This window comes from Crassostrea angulata, chromosome 2 (assembly GCF_025612915.1).
Source record: "Crassostrea angulata isolate pt1a10 chromosome 2, ASM2561291v2, whole genome shotgun sequence".
Classification (NCBI taxonomy): Eukaryota; Metazoa; Mollusca; class Bivalvia; order Ostreida; family Ostreidae; genus Magallana; species Magallana angulata.
The window spans coordinates 66136202-66161684 of NC_069112.1; the positions used below are offsets into that span (position 1 = coordinate 66136202).

At 33.2% G+C, this 25483-nt stretch overlaps 1 protein-coding gene and 2 pseudogenes across 1 annotated transcript in view; 2 read left to right on the forward strand and 1 right to left on the reverse strand.

Annotated features, from left to right (window-relative positions):
• LOC128172713 (fucolectin-1-like) overlaps nucleotides 1-6012 on the forward strand; it is a 28482-nt gene extending 22470 nt beyond the window's left edge. Inside the window, exons 3-5 of the mRNA XM_052838475.1 lie at nucleotides 3647-3760; nucleotides 4217-4456; nucleotides 5748-6012. Of these exons, the coding sequence (XP_052694435.1) occupies nucleotides 3647-3760; nucleotides 4217-4456; nucleotides 5748-5965 (572 nt within the window). The 3' untranslated portion in view covers nucleotides 5966-6012. The remainder of the gene's footprint in view (nucleotides 1-3646; nucleotides 3761-4216; nucleotides 4457-5747) is intronic.
• Nucleotides 6013-16837: 10825 nt separating this feature from the next.
• Nucleotides 16838-18426, forward strand: LOC128172665 (putative nuclease HARBI1; annotated as a pseudogene).
• A 1538-nt stretch (nucleotides 18427-19964) lies between these two features.
• LOC128172759 (uncharacterized) lies at nucleotides 19965-21971 on the reverse strand (annotated as a pseudogene).
• Nucleotides 21972-25483: the final 3512 nt, after the last annotated feature.

A 25483-nucleotide genomic window follows, 5' to 3' on the forward strand; every position in this document is an offset into this window, starting at 1 on the left:
TTTAAGCAATAAAAGTTGTTTTTTTTTAACATTAGAATTTTTTTAACATTTTACTCAATCTGATGAACAAAAACATATCATAGGTAAATGTACTAAAATACGTATTTACAATTTCTTAATCACTTCCGTTCGTTCGTTTCCGGGCCCGAGATAAAAACCTTTTCTCAACGAGATATTATAACTAACAAAAACTTGAACATCCAAACTTTCAGGAAAGACAAGGCAATGTATGAAGATATGTTTACTATGTTTTGTATGATCCGGCGTAACTTCCGGTCGTCACAGAAAGTACTAAAAAAATGACGTTTTGTCTTTTTGTTTTGTTTATTTCTTGGGAATTCCTCAACGGTATAAATTATATCCATTTTCTGTTTACAAGAGAAATGGATCTTTTGTACAGATTTATACATGAGGAACGGAAGACCTTTTTGTTGCTATAGCAACAAGAGTCTAGTTTAATTTTCTAACTAAAATAATCAACATAAAAGGGTTTTCGTCCAGAAGATTTCTCAGAGATGGCTGGATAGATTAATGTGAAATTTTCTAAAATGAAAGAGAATGACAATATCTCGAGATGATTTTTTCATTTCGTCAAAAATCATTTCCAGTCGTCCGTTTCCTGTCCCGCGTTGAAAAAGCTTGTATCAACGAGATCTCAAAAACGGTAAAGACTTGAACATCCAAACTTTGTGGGATGATAGACCAATAGCTGTAGATGTGTTTAAACTATTTTGTTTTGTTCGTCGTAACTTCCGGTCGTCACCGGAAGCACTTAAAAAATAACTACTTTTTCGCATAAAATTCCTTTTCCATAAAATAAATATATAAGTATAAATCTATGCATATGTTGTCTATGCGATGTTAACTCAACAAAAAAATTCTACTTCCGGTGAGATATCTCAAATATCTCAGGTAGCTTTTTTGAAACACATTTTGTACAAACGAGATCTCAGAAACTATAAGTGATCAAAGCACAAAACTTTCATGGATGATAGACATTTGATTGAAGATGTGTTTAACCGGTTTCGTTTTGTCTTCCGTCACTTCCGGTCCACACAGGAAAAGTTCAAACAAATCGAACTGTTTATCAGTTTAAATTTTTTCCATTGATATTTGTAGTGTGCTGGATGAGAAATGAAGTACAAAGGGTAAGTATGCAAGAAATATTAAATACAATTGAGATTGAGCACTTCCGTTTGTCCGTTTCCTGTCCCGCGTTGAAAAAGCTTGTATCAACGAGATCTCAGAAACGATAAAGACTTGAACATCCAAACTTTGTGGGATGATAAACATATTGCTGTAGATGTGTTCACACTATTTTGTTTTCTTCGTCGTAACTTCCGGTCGTCACCGGAAGCACTTCAAAACTATCTACTTTTTCGCATAAAATTCCTTTTCTATAAAATAAATAAATAAGTATAAATCTATGCATATGTTGTCTATGCGATGTTAACTCAACAAAAAAATTCTACTTCCGGTGAGATATCTCAAATATCTCAGGTAGCTTTTTTGAAACACATTTTGTACAAACGAGATCTCAGAAACTATAAGTGATCAAAGCAAAAAACTTTCAGGGATGATAGACATTTGATTGAGGATGTGTTTAACCGGTTTCGTTTTGTCTTCCGTCACTTCCGGTCCACACAGGAAGAGTTCAAACAAAAAAAGCTGTTTATCAGTTTAACTGTTTTCCTTGATATTTGTAGTGAAGTCGATGAAAAGTCGATTAAGTAGAAAGGGCAAGTACAAAAAAATTATTAATTACAATTTACATTGAGCACTTTCGTTTGTCCGTGTCTTGTCCCGACACAAAAAAACCTTGATTCCTGGAGATCTCAAAAACGGTAACGACTTGAACGATCAAACTTTGTGGGATGATAGACCTATGTGTGTACATGTGTATACACTATTTAGTTTTGTTCGGCGTAACTTCCGGAAGCACTTTAAAAATTTGTTATATTCATTTTACATAAAATGAAAATATCAGTATACAATCTTACAAATGTCATCTTTATAATGTTGAATTCGCAAATAAATTTGACTTCCGATGAGATATCTCAAATATCTCTATGTAGCTTTCCTTTTTACAAATTTGATGTCCGCGAGATTTTCGTCATTGTAAGTGATTGAGACACGAATCTTTCATGATTGATAGAATTTTGATTGGGGATGTGTTTAACGGGTTTAATTTTGTCAACTGTCACTTCCGGTTCTTACCGGAAGGGTTCAAACAAATCCTGTTTTTAACAAGTTTAACTGATTTTATTGGAATTTCATCTAGCCTGATAAACAGTGATGTACATTAAGCAAATGTACGAGAAATACCAGCTTTTGTTTTTCTTAATCAATTTCGTTCGTCCGTTTCGGTCCCGAGACAAAAAATATTGTTTCAAAGAGATCTTAGATTTGGCAGAGACGTGAACAACAAAACTTTGAGGAAAGATTGGCATATGATTGTACAAATGGTTAACATTTTTGTTTAGTTCGGCGTTACTTCCGGTCGTCATAAAAAGTACTTCAAAAATTGATTTCTTTTTTCAATCTCGTTGTTTTACATGTAAGTAACGTCTGGATATATCATTCACAATAATTATCATATCCACTTTTTTTTCTATGTGAGAGAAGCAATGTCTTACAGTTAAATTGATACATGTATATCAAAACGGAAGACCTTTTTGTTGCTTTTGCAACAAGAGTCTAGTTTTAATAATTTTTACCATTCCCATGTAGTCAAAAAAGATATTTTTCTTTATTTTACTTTAAAGCACAAGGAGTTATTGTTTATTTGCTAACTGGAAGCTTCGGGTAGCTGTCTACATGTTAAGCTGTTTACTCCTATATCACTCAAAACCAGTTTCATGAGATTAATTTAACAACATAAAAGAACTTTTCCAGCGTCGCCCATATCGAAAAATATACCGTTTTGAGTTATAAAGCAAATACTTTCAAGGCCTCAAAATCCCAATATTTAGGAGCCAGCCCCCATTTTATGGATGAAACGAAAGTCCTTGGTATTTTGCACAACTTTTGTTCTATATGTATATAAAAATATTTCAAAATAAAAAAGTTACAAAGCAAAAACACGAGCTTCAGTTAAAAGTTTTTCAAACGTTAATTTTATTTAGTTTTTAGTGGTTAAATTTTGGAAAACCGACAAAGAAAACGGAGAAGACCAAGTTGCGTTGTAGGTGTCTATATTTAAAATCACTTTTTATAGACCGTCTCGGAGTCTCTGTCGGGACGGGAGTACCTCTGGGTATTGTAGAAAGGGGAATAACTAGAATGTAGCAACTCCAAGCGTTTTATGCTATAAGGACCGTACGAGAATTAGAATGTAACATTAAAAGTTGAATGAAATTGGATTAAAAACAAGCGGGATATTAAGATTGTAAGAAGAATTGTTTAAAAAACAATTATAAGAAAAGTCATTAAAATAAGTACAATGTCTACCGTTGGAAATGGAAGACCTCATAAAAGGGTTTGTTCGACTGATTATCAAGAAGCCCTTATTTTCAATTTGTCTTTAAAAACAAATAGTAAGGCATTGCACTATCAAATAACTGAACCCCTTTGGGGTTATATGTTGCCCTCATTATTAAATAAAAACTGTTTATTGTCATTTAAAAAAAAAAAAAATTATTGCTAGGTATGAATCAATGTCTGGACAATCCATGTCAGAACGGGGGAACTTTCAAAAACAACGACGGGTGTTTCACGTGTACGTGTGCAAATGGATGGACAGGGACACGCTGCAATGAAGGTAAACATGTTAACCTTTCCCCTCTCTGTTTAAGGAATTTTAAAGGAACGTAATTTTGGTTTTTTGTTTTTTTTTTTTGTTTGTCTTTTTTAGTGTTTTGTTTTTTGTTTTCTTTTGTTTTGTTTTTCTTTTCTTTTTTCTTTTTTTTTTGGGGGGGGGGGGGGAGGGGATCCGGAATTATTACTTTTGTTTAACTTTTGTGCGTAAAAGATCATTCAACTAGAATAAAAAAGAAAATTAAAGTTGCAACATTACATTAAGTTATTATGTAAAACAATGCAGAAGCAAAAATGACATAGGAAAAGTACATTGTTAACAGCTTTTGAAGTAAATGTATCTTGTTTGATATATAGATTTGAATTGTAGTGTATTGCTTAACAGTTTTAAGTTAAGAATTGTTAGTTTTTTTCTCCAAATTATCTCTAAATAAATTCACTTTTGAAATATTTTTGACAGCTGTTTCCAACCTTGCATTGAATAAACCTGCAGGACAATCATCAACGTTTACATGGTTACCGAAGTCCTTCCCAGCGGAGATGGCAGTTGATGGAAACAACGGAACAGACTTTGAAGATGACGGGTGTTCATCAACAGTAGGTGGCGACACAAATCCGTGGTGGAGGGTGGATCTGCAGGCTGTGTATTCCATCGAATCTGTCAGAATTTTTAATAGAGGAATGGACAAGCATGGAATAGGTAAGCATACAGAGTAACGATACTGTAAAACGAAACATAATCGTAGAGACAAGTTTTAATTTGGCATTTTATTACATTGATTATGTAATGGATAAATAACGAGATATTTATCTTGCTTAAAAAAAATTCCCCCACTGGACCTCAAAGAAGCAATGATCCATTCAAATATCCAACTGTGCTGTAATACAATAGCACCTAGCTCATTTATAATTCCAACAGTACTATACACAATTTTGACGTAAATTAACAGACGATGATTTGTGAAAAATTTTGATAAGAGTCTTACTAAGTCATAGTGCGACAATATTCCTTTTATTGTTAAAACTAATGTTAAGGGGCGTTATGGTTCAAGGCTCAACGAGGAAGTCTAAAAGTGTTTACGGAAGTGATTTAATATGTGATCCCAAGTCTATTAAAATTAAGAAACGGAAATACATGTATATCTGCTGAAATTTCATTCGTGGCTTATCGGATGTAAATGTATGGATGACTAGATTTTGTGTTATAAATTTGGATTTATGTTGGAAATACACGTTTTCAACATTTTGTCATTTTTGTTTGTTGTATGCACTGTTGGATATTTGAATATCCAACTGATGGGCGGTTGGATATTAAAAATATCCAACTGCCCATCAGTTGGATATTTATATATCCAACAGCTGCTGATTGAATAGTGAAAATAAACGTTGACTAAATACAATGGGTGACGTCATAGAAGTTTTTTAAGTCACAATATTCTAAAGAGGAATGAACAAATTTGGAATAAGTATGCGTACACAGAAACGGTAATGTAAAACGAAAAATAGTGGTAGAAACAGTTATGCTTTATCGATTCACAGCTATGATTGCATCCACGAAGGTACATGTCAAGGGCAAAAAACTTATATATTGCTGCTTTGTTGTAAAACTACAAAGTATTTATACTCAAACGACTTGTGGGGTAAAGTTATTCACATCCTACGAAGTGCAATATTCGGTCGAGCGTTGTAAGAAAGAAATTTCTTTATGTTTATTAATTTCTAAAGCCAAAAAATAGTTCATCAGATACAATATATATATATATATATATATATATATATATATATATATATATATATATATATATATATATATATATATATATATATTAGCAGCAATACACGTATTGAATGCATCGAAGTAAATACTATCTATTACAATCAGTTTCCTTAATGTTTCTGCTTTCTGTAGATATCTTCCTAAATTACTTTATTTAGTAGGGTTTTTTTTTTACAATTTCACATTAACCTCTGCTATTTGTCTTATATATTAGATGCGGCTAACCGACTGCGGGATGTTACCGTCACTGTAGGGATGACAGAATCAGATGTCAGCACTCCCTGTGGTGTATTTGCTGGTCCCGGTACTCTGTCACAGGTGGTTGACATCTCCTGTCCGATCCCATTACCAAAGGGAAGATTCGTAAAGATCTCCAAGCCAACTGACTACCTTACACTTTGTGAAGTTGAAGTGTTCGGATACTCTGGCTAAGTATTATCATTGTAGATTCTTTGGAGTCAATAAAAAACTTCAACGGACATAGTGTTTTCTTCTGAACAGAAATTAAAGACGACATGTTTATTATTACACCGAAAAGGAAGTAATATCTATATTTTTTCTGTTGATTGCTTTTTAGAATGAACCCTTTTTGCGATTTTTGCTTTTTCTTGTTAAGAAGTTCATTAGAGTTATGTGTCGTCGTGTGCCATGCTTTAATCAATTAAACAATTCTAACTTTGTATAGAAAATCATGTCATGGGTCAGTGGGATTTTGGGTTATAAATATGTTTTAATCTTTGACATGTAATATATGACCAAGAGTTGATATCAAGTGTTCCTCTTTGATTATTGAAGTGTCAAACAAGCCTCATGAAAAATAAATTATTTCAAAGATTATAAACATCATATTCCTTAATATTTATCAAAATAAAAAACAATTATGACTTTTACACATAATTAAAGTTTTTAATATATTGAAAAAATGACACATGTATAACTTACTTTTTCTTCCAATATAATAAACAGTGCGACATTTAAGTCCGGACATGACAAGGTCCGGGCTTTTAGCTACCCTTTCCGTTGGACATAGCTGACTTTTGTTTATATATCTTGGTAGGACATTTTACTTTGATCCTATCATGTCAGCATGAATGTACACATTGCTCTAGTTTCCTTATAATTGTCTCTCAAATATCAAAATCCCATGGGATTTTGGTGGGATTTTTCATCCCATCTCAAACCCCACCAAAATCCCATGGGAGAAAAAAATCTTTGTGGGATATAAACTCCCGTGGGATTTTTTCTCCCATCTTTGGTGTTGATAGGATAATTAATCCTATAAAAGGCTTTTATAGGATTTAAAATCCTATGAATGACCATGTTGGGATATTTTATCCCAGAGGATAAAAAGTCCTCTAAATATATCATCTTGATTGATTGTATGTTGGGGTTAACTAAACACTTATGATTCAATTGTCTGATCATATAGTCTAGTGAAAGCAATATTCAAACAACCAATGTATTAATTTATTAGATAATGTCATTATATCCATCTAATGAATTACACATGCTAAATTATATGTACCATCAATAACATATTCTTCTTGAAATGACTTAATAGAGCTTATAACAATAAGATTTAACAAATTCTGAGAAAATAAATACCAAAAATTACCAATTCTTTTGAATATTAATGAAAATATTTCTGTTTATGTAAACCTATAAACTCTTACTTTTCACTGCTGCAAGGAGACTCATTTTTGTTTTAAATTTTGATTTGATACTGTACATCAGGTGAACCGGCATGACCCAAGGAACAAGAATATATATGATTTATGGGCGGGGATCTCGACTGTTTTCAAGATATTTGGGCACTTCCTGTTCAAAGGGGGGGGGGGGGTCAGGACCACCCTTGGGGCCCATGACCTATATACTATTTGATGCTCCTTGACACAAGGAACAATAATTTATTTGGTTTAGGGGTGGGGATCTCAACCGTTTTCGAGATATTTGGACACTTCCTGTTCAATGGGGGTCAGGACAACCCCCAGGGCCCATAACCTACATACCATTTGATGCCCCTTAACACAAAGAACAAGAATATAAGTAGTTTTGGGTTGGGGATCTCATAGGAATTTAATGAGATATCTAAATCAGGGCACTTCCTGTTTCAGGGGTAGACGGAACCACCCCCATATGGCCATAACCTATATACCATATGATGCCCCATTGCACAAGGAACAAGAATTTATATGGTTTAGGGGTGAGGAGTCACGGTTTTTTAAATATTAAGTAATTTCCCAAACCTCGGGGTTGGGGAATATATATAATCCCCAGAGATCATATCTATAATGTACCATGTATTGACCATAATTAACACTCAATATATTTAGCATTTGAAAAATCCATGTCAATATCTTTAACGGTTTTCAAGTGATAACCATTTACAATATAGTGTATAATTTTTCCCTACGGATTCAGTGTTAGACCCCACCCCTATTTGACCCCCAAAACTATGGTTGCCCAACCCCAATTCAAAAACAATAAATTTAAAATTTAAAACAGGGTATGCAGGCCTATCATATTCTAGATCTAGAGTTGTTTACAACTCTGTTCATGCAGCCATCTCTGAGAAAAGCGATGGACAAGTTCAGAGACAAGAAAGAAGAGAAAGAAGAAACCGCTAGCTGTCAAAAACAATGTCTCCAAACTTCTTTTGGGAGACCTGATTACAAAAGGTACAATGTAAACAATTATTTTTATATACATACAGAAGGAGTGTTTATTAATACTCCCTCTTCGGTTACATGTGTAGAATGGCCACCACTTGAGTAAAATTTGGCCTACCCAGAAAGTTGGAATTTCCTATTCTGATGACAATTTATAGGCTTAAGTTAATTACTGAGATAAGAATAAATCAATACTTTTAAAACAGTTTTTATCAATTTAATCATTAAATTTATAAATCTGCAGTGAAGTTGCTCTCTGGTTTTATGAAATACCAATAAGAAACCTGACAAATTATAAACCCATTTTTTTTAAAGAATAATTTCTTTCAAATGTAGTACAAATGTAATTACATGTAAACAAATGTAGTTATTATAGTATCAATCTTAAAAATCCAAGTGTGTGTATCCTGTGCAAAAGTGATATTTAAGATGTTTTTATATTAGTTAAAAAAATCATCTCCCTTCTTTCATTACGTATACATGTATGATATGTAAAGGTACACTTGACCTTCAAATAACATCTAGCTACTATAATTACCGTACTACTATTGAAACGAACAGGAATCAACATATTTTTACCCTTTTGTTGTATATATATATATATGTGTCAAAAATGTAGAAAACATGTAAAAATTGAACATTTTTCATGAAATTCTTATAATCCATCTCCAGCGTAACCCTGGCGTGTTTTAATTTTATTTAAATTAAAGGTAGGTATATCATACTTGCAGGTCCTACTGTTTATCAAAAGGAGACTAGAAACCAGAATAGATAAGATATTCACTAAATATGATTGTTAACTTCCATTTTCATGGAAACAAAAAAAAAAACACATGCAGGATGGCATATGTCTAGTTGTGAATAAAAATGCTACAAGTCATCCAATTTACCAAAAAAGAGCAATTTCTTAGCATCAGTGATGATTATTTCAAAAACGTGTAAGAAATGACCCAAGAAAATTGCAACAAGTTTCATAATACATGTATTAGGTACAATATTTCAAACTATAAATGCTTTTTTCTGACAATCAAAATACGGGGAGTGTAATACATGTAAGAGTATTTCTAAGTGATTTGATGCTTTAATTTATCATGGTAATATTATGTAGATGTATGTAGTACTGAATAAGGTTTCTTATTCAAGGAGGTTGAACAACAATTGATGTCTAAAAGATTAAATTAAGATGTTTTACTAAAGGAGAGCCCCATGAATCTGTGTTAAATAGAGGAGTGGGGAAATGGTAGGTTCACTTAAATGGCTATATTTTTCTTAAACCTCAATGGAATTGGCAATATGATGCATATTTTTTCTTTGAATTGCATAAGCTTTCTAATTTCATCTTTTCATAGAATTTAAGTGTAAGTTAAAGAGAGCAAGTCAGACAGTTTTGGATAATAATGGGAGTAATCCCATCCTAAATTATTATTTTTTTTTTAAATAAAATAATTAGTTTCAAGATATTAATTGTTCCTCTTGAGTTGGGAATTGTAACTTATTTTTAAAAAAGTGCTCACCCAATGGGTACTAAATTAATACTAAGGAAGTTTTTGTCCCATGCTTTTCCTTTATGAAAAAAGTCATTGTCCCATGCCTGTTAAATGAACTGGGTCCCATCATTGTGATAAATTTAAGGTTCTCAAAAAATATAGCTCATACAGCCTCAAAATATTAGATTTGCTCATCTGACTTATATTGGAATCATTATTATATGCTGTTGATGGAGTTGAATTCAATGATGTTTTTCCTCCGTAGTGGTCAACCTTTACTGATTTAATTACCAACATGGTATCTGCCTCAAATGGGTTGACATTCGTTTTGGTACTCCAAAACTTTATGTCGATCTCTCCTGATGAGTCACTCACGGTGACTATCTTCCTTGACGATTGTGAGGTTTGAATTATTTTTGTGGTCTGTATACAGGAGAGAACTATTTTATAAACCATTCATCTGGCATTGTAAAATTAGATTTAAACCTTAAACAAGTGAAAAGCTGTAAATGTGACAGCAAATCGGGTTTTCTTTAATGTGAACTGTATCCATGATAATATAATACATATCAACCCTGAATTGATAAATAGTACCTATCGTATCCTGTGAAATGGAGTACCCTATATGCAATATTTTGCCAAAAAATGACTAAGTTCAAAAGCTGGTATTTTTTTCATAAATCAAAATCCTAGCAATATGCACACACTTCTAATACATGAACGATTGATCTGCAAAAGAACAACTTCCTATATTTAAAACTGTACGAGGAGTTATCCGTAGGAGGAGTTATCTGTACAATGAGAGTACCCTATATGCAATATTTTGCTAATTAAAAAAATGACTAAGTTCAAAAGTTGGTATTTTGTTTTAATAAAATATCAGAAATCAAAATTCTTGCAATATGCACACCTCTGATATATGTACAAGAGACCTCCAAAAGAACAACTTCTTGTCTTGAAAACTGTAGGAGGAATTATCTGTACAATGAGGGTACCCTATATGCAATATTTTGCAACAATTGTTATAATATTTCAATTTATGGTAATGGTTGTATCAGCCAGCCAAAAGAAAATGATTTTTTTTGTAATAGGAAATGGATTAACCAATACATCTAAGAAACATGAGTTTACATTTTCTCGCCTAAAACATTTATGAAATAAACTCAATTATTCATGTAGATATCATCTAAAATTATCTTATTTTATACACTTGATGTTCAGAAGTAGCGATTTCAGTGGAGACAATTTTTTTTAGTATATTACCTTTTTTTGTCCTGTATTTTGACAAGTTTGAGGGTTCTCCTCATTACAACAGGATGATTTGCTAGTCCATGTTTGACTGACCAGCTGAACAAAGAAGTCAAGTCATCAATGCAACTTACAATCCCGTAAATAACTTCTTCTGCGGCATGGAATAAATCGTTGTCCATTATAAATTGTTTAATAAGATAGACTGAAATTGCGTCGTCTTTTATACAGATAATACTTAATTGTTTACACAATATTTTAAACAAAAAAAAAATATTCGTTAGTCTATATGACTCTACTGTCAGCTTTAACTCAAGTGGATTAAAGTCATCATTTCGCTAGATGGTGCGTGCGATTTAGATTCAATTTATATTCCCGACAACACCATTGTCTTTTTTGGCTTGGACACTTTTAGAGCAACTCTCTTTTGTTTCCTTTTGTAATTGACATTCTTGACACAGATTGATAAATTTTTGGTGTCGATAAATTGGATTAATAAATTAGCTACATAAAATCGTGTAACTTTTCATAATCCTTAAAAAAGAAGAAATTATAAAACTCATTTACAAAGAAGCTTTAAGGTGGATCCCTACTCAGACGCGTCATCAATTTTGCAGAAATAAGCTTTAAAATCGAAAACGATATTTGTTCGGATTTACCGTTTTTTGCCTTAATTTTTAATGTTTAATTGATAATTCTGAATTTGATAGAAGCAGTCAAGTGTAAATAATGTCTACAAGTATATAAATGTTTTGATCTTATTGAGACCAATAGTTGGAAATCGTGAATTTTTGTACTGAGATTTTAGTACGTTTAAGTTTATATATGCAGAGGAAAGGTACTGTTTATCCAAAAAAATAATTTGTACTCAATACATGTAGTTTTGAAAGAAGAATTTTAGGGTTTATCAAAGCAAAGAAATAAAATGCTGTTTTCGGATGTATTTTTAAATTGTGTTCGTGACACTTTTTAAGCTGCATTTGATAAGGGGGTACATGTGTTCTAAAGGTCGTAGAAAAAAAGAAGCATGTGAAGTCCTATATTTTTTTGGCTTAGTTGCAGTAGACTTAAATCTAATATTTTAAAGTTTAATAACTGGTGTTTAACCATAAAATTGTAAGATAAGTTAAAAAATATGAAATTATGTAAAAATTTTGAAGTAGCATTTTTGTAACATTTCATTTAAAATTCAATTTTAATCAATCAAATAATGATAATCACATTTGTTATTACTTTCTTACATTATTAATGATTAAATAAAACATTTGAATCTTTGTTTTGCTTTCATATTTTTTTAATATGAGCCAAATAATGATTTTGGTTGAAATCATGTGATCGAAAAAGGGGGTATGCATCTTCTAGAGACCCTAGTGATAAAAGTAAATAGTAAAGGCATGTACTTTTGGGGCTTTTTTATAACGTAAGGTATTATTCTACTTGAATGAAAAAAACCTTACTTTAACCACAAAAATCCTGAGTAGGGACCTACCTTAAAACCTTTCTTTTAAGCCGTGGGCTTACATGAAACGGACATTTCAGTCATTTTGTTAAATCAAATACGCATACTCGATAGGCCTAATCTTGTTTCATAAACTCGGCAATGTTTACATTTAATATATCAACTTTATATTTAACAGATTAATCACACTGTCAACCTTTTGTTTTGTACATCCAAACATTTCTATATTTTAAACATATATCCATTAGTTCTTTAATCTAGTTCACATTGTCTGTGCAAGCTCCCAACCATGACAGCCGCCATCTTGAAAAGCAGCCATCTTGTTGAGCAAGGAAGCCGCCATCTTGGATCCGCCATCTTAACCCACATGGCAGTCGCCATCTTGAATCCGCCATCTTGGATCCTCTTAATCGGATTAACACCTCGTACAATAGATCGCTCCCCCAAACAATAGAACGGCCCGGTTGCACGAAAACCGACCTCCTTATACTACTTGAAAGGGGGGGGGGGTCCCTGCATGGTTCTTGATATTTTGAGTTTTAGCTTTCAGATTAAGCGTCAGGGCTTCAAAGAACACAAATGAAAACAGCAACTTTCACAAATTGCCCGGATACGATCTGATATTCAAACGTAGCTTAAACTGACATTTTGAAAGATATGCATTTTGTGCACGTGATAACATTATATAATAACCCTATAGCAATCCAGAATATATAAACATTTTGGACGTCGGGAACTCAATGTTTTCTACCAAAACATTTCTCTGAATTCGACGTGATATAGAAGAGCTCTTCTTTTATCTCGATTAAGGCCTTCTCCAAGAACTCTTGCCTGGGACCACAGGCACTTGTTTCTGAGCAAACTAGGCTATATTGAAAAAAATGTTTTGTATTTTTCTTTATATGTGTAATATATATTATTGACTATTTTATTATATAGTCATTCATTCAATTCATAGTTATAGTCTGTTCCAAGATATTTATGCAACACATTTGGACGATTTTTAATAAAAATACACTTACCTGTGAAAGAAGTGCAATTGAAATAGTTGAAAGGGATATTTTCCAAGATAATTTTTTTGACACTCTATCATCTTTCACTCGGAAAAATTCATAGGAAAGAAAACAGATTCCCTACGGAGATTTATAATGGGGAATGTTTACATGTTTTCTCCATTCGGAATACACTCGGAATACATCGCTCAATTTTTCAACGTTATCATTCGGGCTTGCTGCAATACAAAATATCCGTAGACATCTAATTTTTTAGCATTGTATTGAAACCTGATAAGCTAACAGGGGCGTTTCGACTGAGAAATCTTGGAAATTTTTCATACTTTTGAATGAACATCGTTTGAACCCTGAGGTATTTATAATTATCAAGCAATTAAGCCAAATGTGAATCCAAAATATCTTGTGACAGAGTATAAATGTTGTATTTAATTTATACCATGAACAAAATCCTTCTTTCTGCTCCATTGCAAAACTCTTTGTGTTTTCAAATTCTACCGCCTGTAATGTTTTCAAAATCCATTATCCAGTGACTATCTTCTTCTTTCTTTCAACGGAATGAAAATGCGCGAGGTAAACCGAAAACCTTGGAACAAGTAGCTAAAAAGAGCAGCTAGCAGTGGCTGCTCATCAATTCATATTTTATTAACGAAACGTTTATTTTGCAATATTTTATTTTATTTATAAATCATTAGTCTTTTGCAAATTTTAGACACTGAAAATGTTTTTTAAATAGCGTTATTTTTTTTTATTCTATGCGATACTATCATGTCAGTGCCTAGGGTTCAATTTGGAGTCTATCATGTTTTGACGCAGATTATGCACATTAGAATACAACAAAAGTAAGCATGCTATATATGATTGTTTAGATAATTTATTGTAGAAAAGGTACTAAAGACTTTTGCATTGCATCTCGTATAAAAGCGAAAACGACTGCACCACACGGGAGGGGGTGGTTTACCTCATTCGGAGTTAGATTCCTTGTGTTATTATTATACTTTAGGGTAATTTTTTTTTTCAGAAACAAGTGCTTGTGCCTCGGACCCCCGAGATCCGGGGCCAGTTCTCCAAGGAAGGTTACCTCAAATGGGAACCTCAAATTCTTTTGATGGTACAATTCCTCAATCGAATCTCTGAGACAAAACTCCCTACACACATTTATTGGGGAGGTGTCCCCCTCTTTTGTCTCATCTTCCCGCTGGACGTCTAAAGGTCGTCCAGCAAGAAACACTCTAGTGCATTGATTAAGTACCGCCACAGGCTCCTTTGTATTACCCTTAAAAATTAAATTATACAAATATATTTACAACTAGAGCAAAGCTCGTTGCAAAGCAACGAGTGGGTCTTCCGTTAATGTCGAAAGTAAAGCTGGAAGTTCCTGTAAGAAGCAGAGCTCTTAAACCAATAACAAGAGTAACTAAAAAAAAGATGAAAACAATCGAATATTCCTGGTACGACTTAACAAAATACGAATGATTTTAGGTACGACTTAACAAAAACCTTTCCGATTTTAAGAACGACTGAACAAAAAAAAATCCGAATGTGTTCAAGTACGACTTAGCAATTATTTTTGGTACGAGTTAATTTTACTTTGAACATTACGCTATTTTTTAAACCAAGGACGTGGAATCAAAATTTCCGGAAAAATAAATTTTTATACCCCGATATCTCTGTAATGCATCGTCTGATTTTCAAACGGATTTCAGTTTCGTATTCAGCATGACCAACTCTTCAAATCTCGTAAGCATTTGAAATTAAAACGAAAAATTCGAAAATTCGAAAATTTTAATAAACTTCCGGTTTGGACCGGAAGTGACGGAAACTGAAATCCAATCTTATGTCCAAATAAAAACGACCAATGCTTCAACACAGAAAATTCCAAGTCTATATCTTGAAGCGTTTTTGAAAAACGCCCTGGACAAAATCCCTTATTTAAAATTTAAAAATTGACGTAACGTAAAAACAGAAGTGACGTTGTAGTTGAAAATTTAACATCTTTTAGGGACGATAATGCTTTATAATCCCTGAAAGTTTCATGTAAATCCGTTGAAAACTTTTTGAGATATTAAGCTTTAAAAAAGTCAGAAAAATAAAGAAAAAGAATAATAATAATAACTAGAGCAAAGCTCGTTGCAAAGCAACGAGTGGGTCTTCCGTTAATGTCGGATGTTAAGCTGGAAGTTCCTGTAAGAAGCAGAGCTTCTAAACCAATAACAAGAGTAACTAAAATAAAAAGATGAAAACAATCGAATTATTCCTGGTACGACTTAACAATATCCGAATCATTTTAAGTACGACTTAACAAAAACCTTTCTGATTTCAAGAACGACTTAACAAAAAAAAATCCGAATGTGTTTAAGTACGACTGAGCAATTATTTTTGGTACGAGTTAATTTCACTTTAAACAAAACGCTATTTTTTAAACCAAGGACGTATTTTAAACCTGTGAGAGAGGCGCTAGAAGGATTACTCCACCTTAAATGAAACCTTCTATCATTATATAAGCATTCAGGGATAATTTTTTTAAATCTTACTGATCAATATACATCATAAACAATAGAGAAAACAAAACATACACAATGAATTCGTAATACCTAAAAATAATTCGGAAATAAAAAAAAAAAAAAAAGCCAGAAAAGTTCGAAAAGTAGTTAAACATCCACAAATTGTTAATTCTATCCTAATTAGGTCGCTTGTTTTTTTTCCCACTATGATGAAAAATTATCAATTTTTAGCTGAAAAATTTAAGACGGATAGTGTTTAAAATGTAAAATTACTTATATGATTCTAGGTCATATGTGTTTGATTCATTTTGATAAACGTGAATAATGTTCTAAGGTATAAATTAACATTTTGCGAAGGTCTGCAGATTTGTTAACCCGTACATAATATCATTTTTTTTCTCCGTTTTGAATGAAGGTCTCAAACCAGTACAATTCCAAAGTTTCACTACCAATCATGTTATAGACAAAATAATTCCCTATTTTCCCCTTCGATTTTAAAGATTTCCTGCCAGCAACAGGGACTCTATCTTTTAAAAGATAAAAAACAACATGTTAAACAGTTCAATACATGCTTGATTTGGCCTCGGCTCGTGTGAAAATTCGAGGCTTTTTTGTTTGTTGACTGTCTGTTGTTTCCTGAGGGGGTAAAAAGCCTGGACTCGGACAATGATATTTAACCTCAGTATGATATGCGCACAAGCGCGAGAATTGTCGTATTTTTAATCTGTAGCTCTCGGTCTGTAAAAAAAATCTTAACGTTTACCATATTTATTTTCGGTCTAAAACTAGTGTTTTCACTCCAACGTACAATATATAAACAAGAGCTTTGTTTACATAGCAATCAATTGTAAGCTCTGTAACTCGCTTAGGGTGTATTTCTTTCGTCTGTCCGGAACGCATCCTGAACGTCATATTCGCACTGTACCAATGAAATGCACGAGGATATTCCGGGTAAACATCATGGCGGAGAATACATTGATTTTATTTCTCGTCGCTGAACTGGATGATGACGATGAGGATAATCAAAACACCTACGATGCTGAATCAATTACCGCAATAGTTGCTTCATCGACGTAAGTGCATGACTCTTTAATAAATACGCGTTGCTTAACTATAAAGCTAGTTTTTGTTAGGTGATGTAATTTCGAGGGGGGGGGGGGGGTTACTGTCTCCTTTCGAAAAGGGGGCGAAAGTTGGTTGAGCCCCCCCCTCCCCCTCCCATTTTTGCATACTTTAAAAATGATAATAACATGTATAGTAGGTTAGAAAGTGAATGTACAAAACAACAACTATACTCAAATTTTATATTTTAGAACCTAGCAACTACTTGAAAAAAAAAAACATTTTTACCTCTAGTGTACCTTTTCTTTCAGTGCCCGCCAGGAGAAAATTAAGATAAGTGGATACGTGGATGAAGTAGTACATCAGTACCTTTTGGATGATTTTAAAGTTTCTTTAGAGTGACAAGAACAACCTTTGAAGCTATTTGTGGAAATATTCAGATGTATCAAGTGCTTCTTCCAAGTTGGACAGGAGGCAGAGAGCATATACCTATTTTCAAGCAACTTCTAATCGTATTATGGTACGTTGCAAGCCAAGAAACACTAAACCGTATTGCCGACAGATTTGATATTGCTTAAGTTTCTGTGGTACGATGTAGAAATCGTGTTTTTCATGTTTTCTTGACTTACTTAAAAACAAAGTTCATTACGTGGCCCCAAGAAGGAGTTCACAGGCAAGAAGTTTTAGATGGTTTTGAAAGGAAAGCTAACTTCCCAGGTGTGTTAGGTGCTATTGACGGTACACATATAAAAATAAAAGCACCAAAGCAACACCCAGAGACATATGTCAATCGAAAAGGGTACCACTCTGTGATTTTTCAAGATATGCGGGAAGATATGCGGTTCACACATGTTGTTGCAGGTAGCGTTGGCAGTTGTCATGATGCAAGGGTGCTGAGAACATCTGATCTCTGGGAAAATGGACCCGCGAGGTGTGGTGATGCTCACATTATAGGGGATGCTGCATATCCTCTCAGGAATTGGCTGTTGACCCCTTACAGAGGTAATGGACATTTAACCCCAACTTAACGCCACTATAATACATGCCTGTTAACTACCCGAGTAAGAGTTGAGCGTGCATTTGGTGTGTACAAAGGTAGATTTCGAAGATTACAATATGTAGACACTCAAAAAGTTGACACTGCTGTTGACTTAATTATTCTTTGCCGCATTCTTCACAATATTTGTATTCTGAACGAAGATGAAATGATAGACTACTTCGAAGATGATAATGCGGTAAATCATAATCCTCTGCCGAGAAACCAGGCAGGTGGAAATGCTCAAGCAAATGCCAAACGCGATAATATTGCAAACAGTCTTTGAACTTAAGAAGTGTTTGAACCTTTTTACAGATTTCTTTCTTGCCTGGGCGTGTCATGTAATTGCAAAATAATGTACTTTTAAATTACAAAGACATAATTTTGTAACATTTATGTGTTGTTTGGAAAAACTCATTAAAGCAATCATTAATCCATGCCGATTTAACTCTTAATATGATTACTGTATACAAGGAAATTTTTGCTCACAGTTGATGGGTGAATTTTAAAAGGGTCAAATTAAAAAAGATTACGAACATTATATAGTGAAAATTGACTATAGGCATATTTGAAACTGATAAAACATGATTTAGTAATATTGGGTGAAAAAAAGATGGGCAAAAATAACCCTGTATATAATAATGACATGTACGATCTAGTCTAAAGATTAGATTATTGATTTTTTTTATAACACTTGAGTATAAAAACAAAGACTAAGTAAATTAACTTTTAATCAAAGTGAAAATTTTCAACAAAAAACAATGTATTGTATATGTACCATAGTTTTTATTAAACAAAAGTATCAGTAAGAAATTGAGTAATTTCTCTGATATAACAAAAAACAATATATATCTAAAGAAGACATCGAGTATTTTCTCCAAGATATCACAAAAACAATATATATATATTTTTAACAATCATAAAAATAAGGAATCGAGTATTTTCTCTCATATAACGAAAAACATTATGCGTAAAGAATGTAAAAATGGCACTCAGATGCATCACTTAAATCATCAACAGAACAATCAAATCTGCCAGAAAAAGTACAAGGACAATTTTGACTAGTAAAAAATAGCATTTGGAACAACTGAACTACAAGTAAAGTACACAAGAATGTTTTCAAATTGGCCTTGTCGCATTGTAAAAAACACAAACAATAATGCAATTACTGATTACACTCTAAACTCACATTTTAAAATTACAGTTCTGGAAAATCTTTCTTTTTTAAAATGTTTTACCAGATAGACACATACAAAAATAATGAACTGTGAATTTAAATAGAGAATTTCTTAATTTTAATAGTTATCTGTTTTAAATTTCAAAGTGAGAACATATTTTGTTTAAACTATTGTACATTTACACATATTAAATGTAACTCCAGTTAACATGTCCTTGTATTGTGCGTGTACTCTTAAAAGTTCATGGCTTGTACAGTTTTAAAACCTGTTGTATTTCAGACCTGCATACTGGACAAGATTTTAGTTTACTGGCACAACTTCTACAAGCCAACATGTGGCCACACTCAACAAATGCACATTCAATTTTATTTTCATCTCCCATGCATATCTTGCAAACATCAGTATCTGTAAAACATAAATTTGCAATAATACATGAGACATACAAAATTTGAAACCAAACCAAAATGCATTTGCTATTGATACAAACAAGTAATATAATTATGGAAGTATTACAGAAAAGTATAGATTTTAATGCAAATAATCGTCAGTTGATTTTTTTTTTTGGGGGGGGGGGTGTTGTTTCAAGATTCTAATTATCACATTTGGCATCCCATTTTTACATACCACTATATACAGACTGAGAGTTTACTTGTAATTGTATGTTCTGTTAAAACAAATTGACCAAATATGAAGGGAAAAAAATCCCAACCGACAAATCAGCATTGGATAGGTACACCCTATAAGGCCAGTATTTTATGTTTTGAACAATTAAACCCTTCTACTTTTTTGAATTATTGGCTGCTTTTTTAAGTAACTCTAGGAAACCGCCAAAGATTTCCATGCGTTCACTGTGCATTTTCTCATTTCTTTGACACTCGTCATCATACCTTTCTGTTGGGTGTCCATGAAATTTTTAAGGACTTCCATAACTTCATTTGACCTTTTTCTCTTTGGTTTTGGCTCATATTCAATAGATTCCTTTTTTACTTTCTTAGAAGCGCTACTACTTGAATTCTCTGATTCTGCATCAGACTCATTCGCAGTTAAATTTTGTTGGTTATCAGTAGCAGTTAAACTTGCAGCTATAGGTTTTGAAGCTTTTGAATTACCACTACCAGAGGACACAACATAGGACTCTGCAATGTTTGGCTTTTCAGCCATGAAAGCCAACTCTTTATCATATGGGTGATATTTGGGATTCCTTCCCGATTTCTTGTTATGACCATGGACATTTTTTAATCACCTCAAAAGGGTTTTCCATCTCCCCTCGCACTGCGCACCTGACATTTTATCTCCTTTACCACTTAAAACTTTACTTATTTGATCCCACATTGATTTCTTTCTTAGCTTTCCACTGTTTAGCAAATCCATTCTACTTCTGTATTCGTCAATCAAAAGGAGGGTTGCTGGCCTGGTCCAGAACATACCTTGACCTTGATCTTGACCTTCTGAAGATGAAGCGCTGGATGCTGTTGATTCCTCTGCAGAGACAAAATATCAAAATTGTGACACTCAGTGTAACTTTTATATAAACGTAAAATTCCCTTGTTTATGTAATTTTTCTATGCTTATGAAACAATTACAAGTATTGTTTTGTTTATTAGTATGTTTGGGATGCATTTTCCTGCTTGAGAATTCTTTACTCACATGGAGATGTGACTTTTTGTTAAATTTAAATTTAATATATTGATACCTTTAATGCTAAGTTGAGCCTGGACACAGACATGATTTGCAAAAATGTCCATACTGTAAAACACCTTTTTACAGTCCTGGCATTCAAACATAGTTCTTCTTCTTTCTTGTGGGGTTGTATTCATCTCTAATACAACGTCCTCTGCCTCTTCAACACTAGCTCCAATGCCAATAGGTTTTCTTTTATTGCCTTGATATATTTAAAAATAAGATTAAGCTATACAAATAATATTGACCACCTTATAAAAACTCAGTGTTTGCTCACTTTCAACCATGTGATGAAATTATGGGATGGTAAGTAAGGAAAATATGTTTTGACATTGATTAAATCCCCCCCCCCTTCCCCCCCCCAAAAAAAAAAACAAAAAAACAAAATTCCTCAGTTGAGAATACGACAAAGGTTCAGGGACCTATTTTACAAAAGAACTTACAACAAAGTCGTAAAAATTTCAAGTCTCACAAGTCACCTTATGGTGCAAAATTGATATCAAATCATTCTTTTTGAAATATCATAGACCCTGCTACAGGTATATTTTACTGTTTAATTTATCAGTAACTAATGAATAATTAGTATTTTTAAATTATGCCATATTCTTTCGTAAAACGCAACCCTGGGATTCTGTTTTATTAGTAAGTGAGGAATAACTCCAATTATTTCCTCCTCCAGAAACCCCAAAAGGCACCTGAGGTTTCGAAAGCGTGTTAAAAAAATATCGAGACGATAATTTCTAAGAAAAAAAAAATACCCATCAATCACATCCGTGTAATCAGTTCGTACTTTCATTAAGCCTTAAAATAAGCTGCTGCAGAAGATCCTCAATGGAATACACTTTATAAATAGGACGAAACTGCGATGTATAAACTACTATACAACAATGTTTGGGAGATAATACAAATAAAGTTTTTATTCACATTTCTTACATCCAATCCAGAAATATGTCGCTTTATATGATAATAACATTTTTTGATTTTAAATAATTTGAATACTGTGTTTACCTGTGCAATTATGAGCCGTGAATAAGCCCATTTTATCAAAACACATTCCACAAGATGAACACATACACACAGTTGCCGCCATCTTTCTTCTTTCTGCACTACCTCAAAACGTGGTGCGCGCCGAACACGATTCCGGTTGTGCGCGCACACAGTTCTGGTACACTTCATTGGGTAGAACACGTCCGGAGCATTCCGAACTGACGAAAGAAATACCCCCCTGATAACGATTTTGGATATCACTGTTCGAGAATATTCCAAAAACAAATGATAATTGTTGAAATTTCTAATTTTGTTTCCAATGTTCCGTTTTTCTCATCAAATCTAAGTGGGGTTTTTAATTATTTGCTTCATTTTCCAGCCATATTTGGAATGTTAGTTGTTGATTTTGAAGAAAATTGCAAATAATAACTATCATTTGTCGGTGATAATTTTCTGATACCAATATTTACTTGCTAATTGCACGTAAAAAAACCAATTACCATCTGGCTCTGTTGCTTCAATGGCAACATTTCGAGTTACAGATTGTAAATTTTGGATTATTCTTATGTATCTTAAATCATGTACCGGTATCTCCAATAAGCAAACAAACTGTCTTTCTTTGATATTTGATTAATATAACCTGCAAAGTATTTTTAAAAGATGTCATTTTGACATGATTAGGTTTATAATGGGAAAATATTGTGAGCGGTGGCATTTTAACGTTGAAGACTTTAACGATAAGCATGTTAGAAGAATCCTGATCTGAGGAAACAATTATTTCAGATTTCATGGTTTTCTTTTTACGTTCATTAAGATTCAACCTTTATGGTTACATTTTGTGCATATTACATTTAAGCACTCGTGTATTTTATGGCTGTCTCTTCTATATTTTCTATTCATGTAAAACCCAAATATTTGCATTGAATTATCCTTGTCCTGTTTTGACAACCATGACTCTGAAATGCACATTATATAACTGATGACAATCTTGCACCATTTTTAAGATCATGTAAATTGCAATTTAATGATCAATATTTAACAAATTGAAGGTCATCAAAGTCTAAAATTGTCGTGCTCGAAGTAGTTAAAGTTGGTGGGTTGTTTTCCTAAAAAGTTAAATGTAAAAAAAAATACTGGAAAAATTATAAAATTGAGTCAGAAGATATAGCTTATATTAATAAATTCTTCACGCTGTATAAATACACGATACATGCATACGAAATAATTTCGGAATGATTTAAGTTTAAAAGAACTTATCACTACCTTAAGTACCTTAAGTAAATTATATCATTTATGTGATTTTTTAGGAGCAAGGAGAATTCTTAATAATTTAACACTTCATGCCTGAATGGTCGTCTTTGATGAAGTTGACACAGAAACTTTATCATTAAAACTTCTGACAACTACGTCAGTAAAACTCGAGAAATTTCAACCTGCTGCTGAATCTGATACAAATTCAATATCAAAGTCACATTACATATTTTCCTGTGATTTAAATTAAAATAATCCCCATTCTTGTCGAAAAGTAAGCTGCTACCGCAGTGATTGTATGGCTGGAGGCAACTGTTTATAGTTGAGAAAAAAATCAACAAAGCCGAAAAAAACTTTACCTACACCACTCTTTGACAAGGACAGTCAATTTGATATTAATCATAATTATGTCACTGAAGGTAGACACCCAGTTGAATCTGAAACCGAAGAGCCTGCTGTGACCGTAGAAGCAACAAATTCAGTAATACAAGATGAAACATCCGACATTGTGTACACCATAAATGAGCCAAAACCCTCAGGAAAGTCAAAAAGATAATTTATAATCGACAATGATCTCTGGGAAAAACTTGATAATCTTTAGGTAACGGACATGTCAACAAGTTTAAAAACAGTTTAAGTACTGCTCCGTGTAAGAGTCAGGCAGGCCCTATGCAGGCATTACACACATTACATTTTAAATTTGTTGATTTCTTTTCAATTGTCATTCAAATTAAGCCCCTTTAACTTTATGAATTAAAAAAAAATCATTTCTTTGGTATATTATGATATTCACTCCCGTGACCCCCAAGGTAAATAATGGGTTTGGTTGAATTTCTATAGAATATCATTAAAATTCACCCATTTTAAATAAATGATATTTACAAAAAGCATTCAAAGAAATTGCTTTTCATGATAAAAATATTTTTATTTTAATTTTTGCTTTCATATAGAATTGTTAATTTTTTTTTGCTTTCTCCATGCTATTAAATATTTTGCTTCTAAAGTTAAGTCCCTTCTACCAATTTTAACCACAAGAGGTATCTCCCGTGTCCCATAATGCATCGGGGCATCAATATGGCAGACTCCATTGAAAGATGCTCTATTAGTGTTTATTTCTGTGATTTTTCACCTCTTCATCCGTCAGAAACAAATTTGACTACATTAAAAGACTGCAAGAGAGGTATTGTTTCACATCTAATCAAAAATGGAGTTCGATCTGGTGTTAAAGGAGAGGCTGATGTGTTCAGTAAAGCAGATGTAATTTGCAAGCGGGTGGGACTCTTCACTGTCGAGGACACCTTACAGTTTGTCCCTATCACAGAGATTTTCTAGGTATTCACTGGCGTCCCAAGACCTCTTGTCAGTATCCTAACCATTAGGGAACTGCCAAACCATATCGGAGTTTTAACTCTCGCATGTGTAAGCGGATGATTTCTGAGTTTTGAATTTTAGTGCCAGTTGGTTCTGGTAAGTTATTCTTATTCATCATGTTTATTATCATCAAGAAAATTTGAACAGAAGCTATTTAAATTCTAAAATGGGACACAGTAACAGTAAAATATCTCGCAAGGTTTAATTAAAATTTTTCATAACCCTGCATGGTCAAAGACATGGGGGGGGGGGGGGGGTGTTCTACATTGGTCTATGCACCTGATACAAATACATATACATGTATAATCATTGTCTGTCCAAAGTTATTGCTTTCATCAATTTTTGTTGATTTTTTTTATTAGAAATACACATCTATGTGAAGGAGACACAGTTTAAATTGATAAAAGAGAAAATATCAAAGATATCTTCATTTACACATACTATCATTTTTCATTCTGACATACAATTTCACAGGAATGATAACAAATTCCTAAGGAGATTTATAATGGGAAATGTTTACATCTTTTCATCATTGCGTGGACCCTGAGGTCCACGCAGAAAATATATAAGCGAGGTTAAAGCGGATGCACTGGGGAAAATTTAGTTTGCGCATGCCCGGTGGCTATGATGCAACCAGCTACGATGTGATGCAACCAGAAGGCACGCGCAACTTCTCGGCCCTTTTCGGCAGACTCGGAAAAACCTGCGGAAAAGGCCCGAGAAGTTGCGATTGGCTCCGTATAATGTTGATCGGGATTGGGATTCAATTTGAGGTCACGGCTAGCTTCGCCCCGTGTACATGTTTTGTCACAAGCAATTTCGTCCCAATGCGTAGTATAAACTACAACTGGTCAAACAACGGCTTAATCTTTGATCGTTTATTTTTAAGATCATATATAGCTGTACATTTAATTATATGATTATGTTTTAAAACGGGGCGAAACCATTCGGCCCGAAACCTCTCAGTGCGAACACGTGATGGGAGCGAAACCACCCGTTACAATTTCT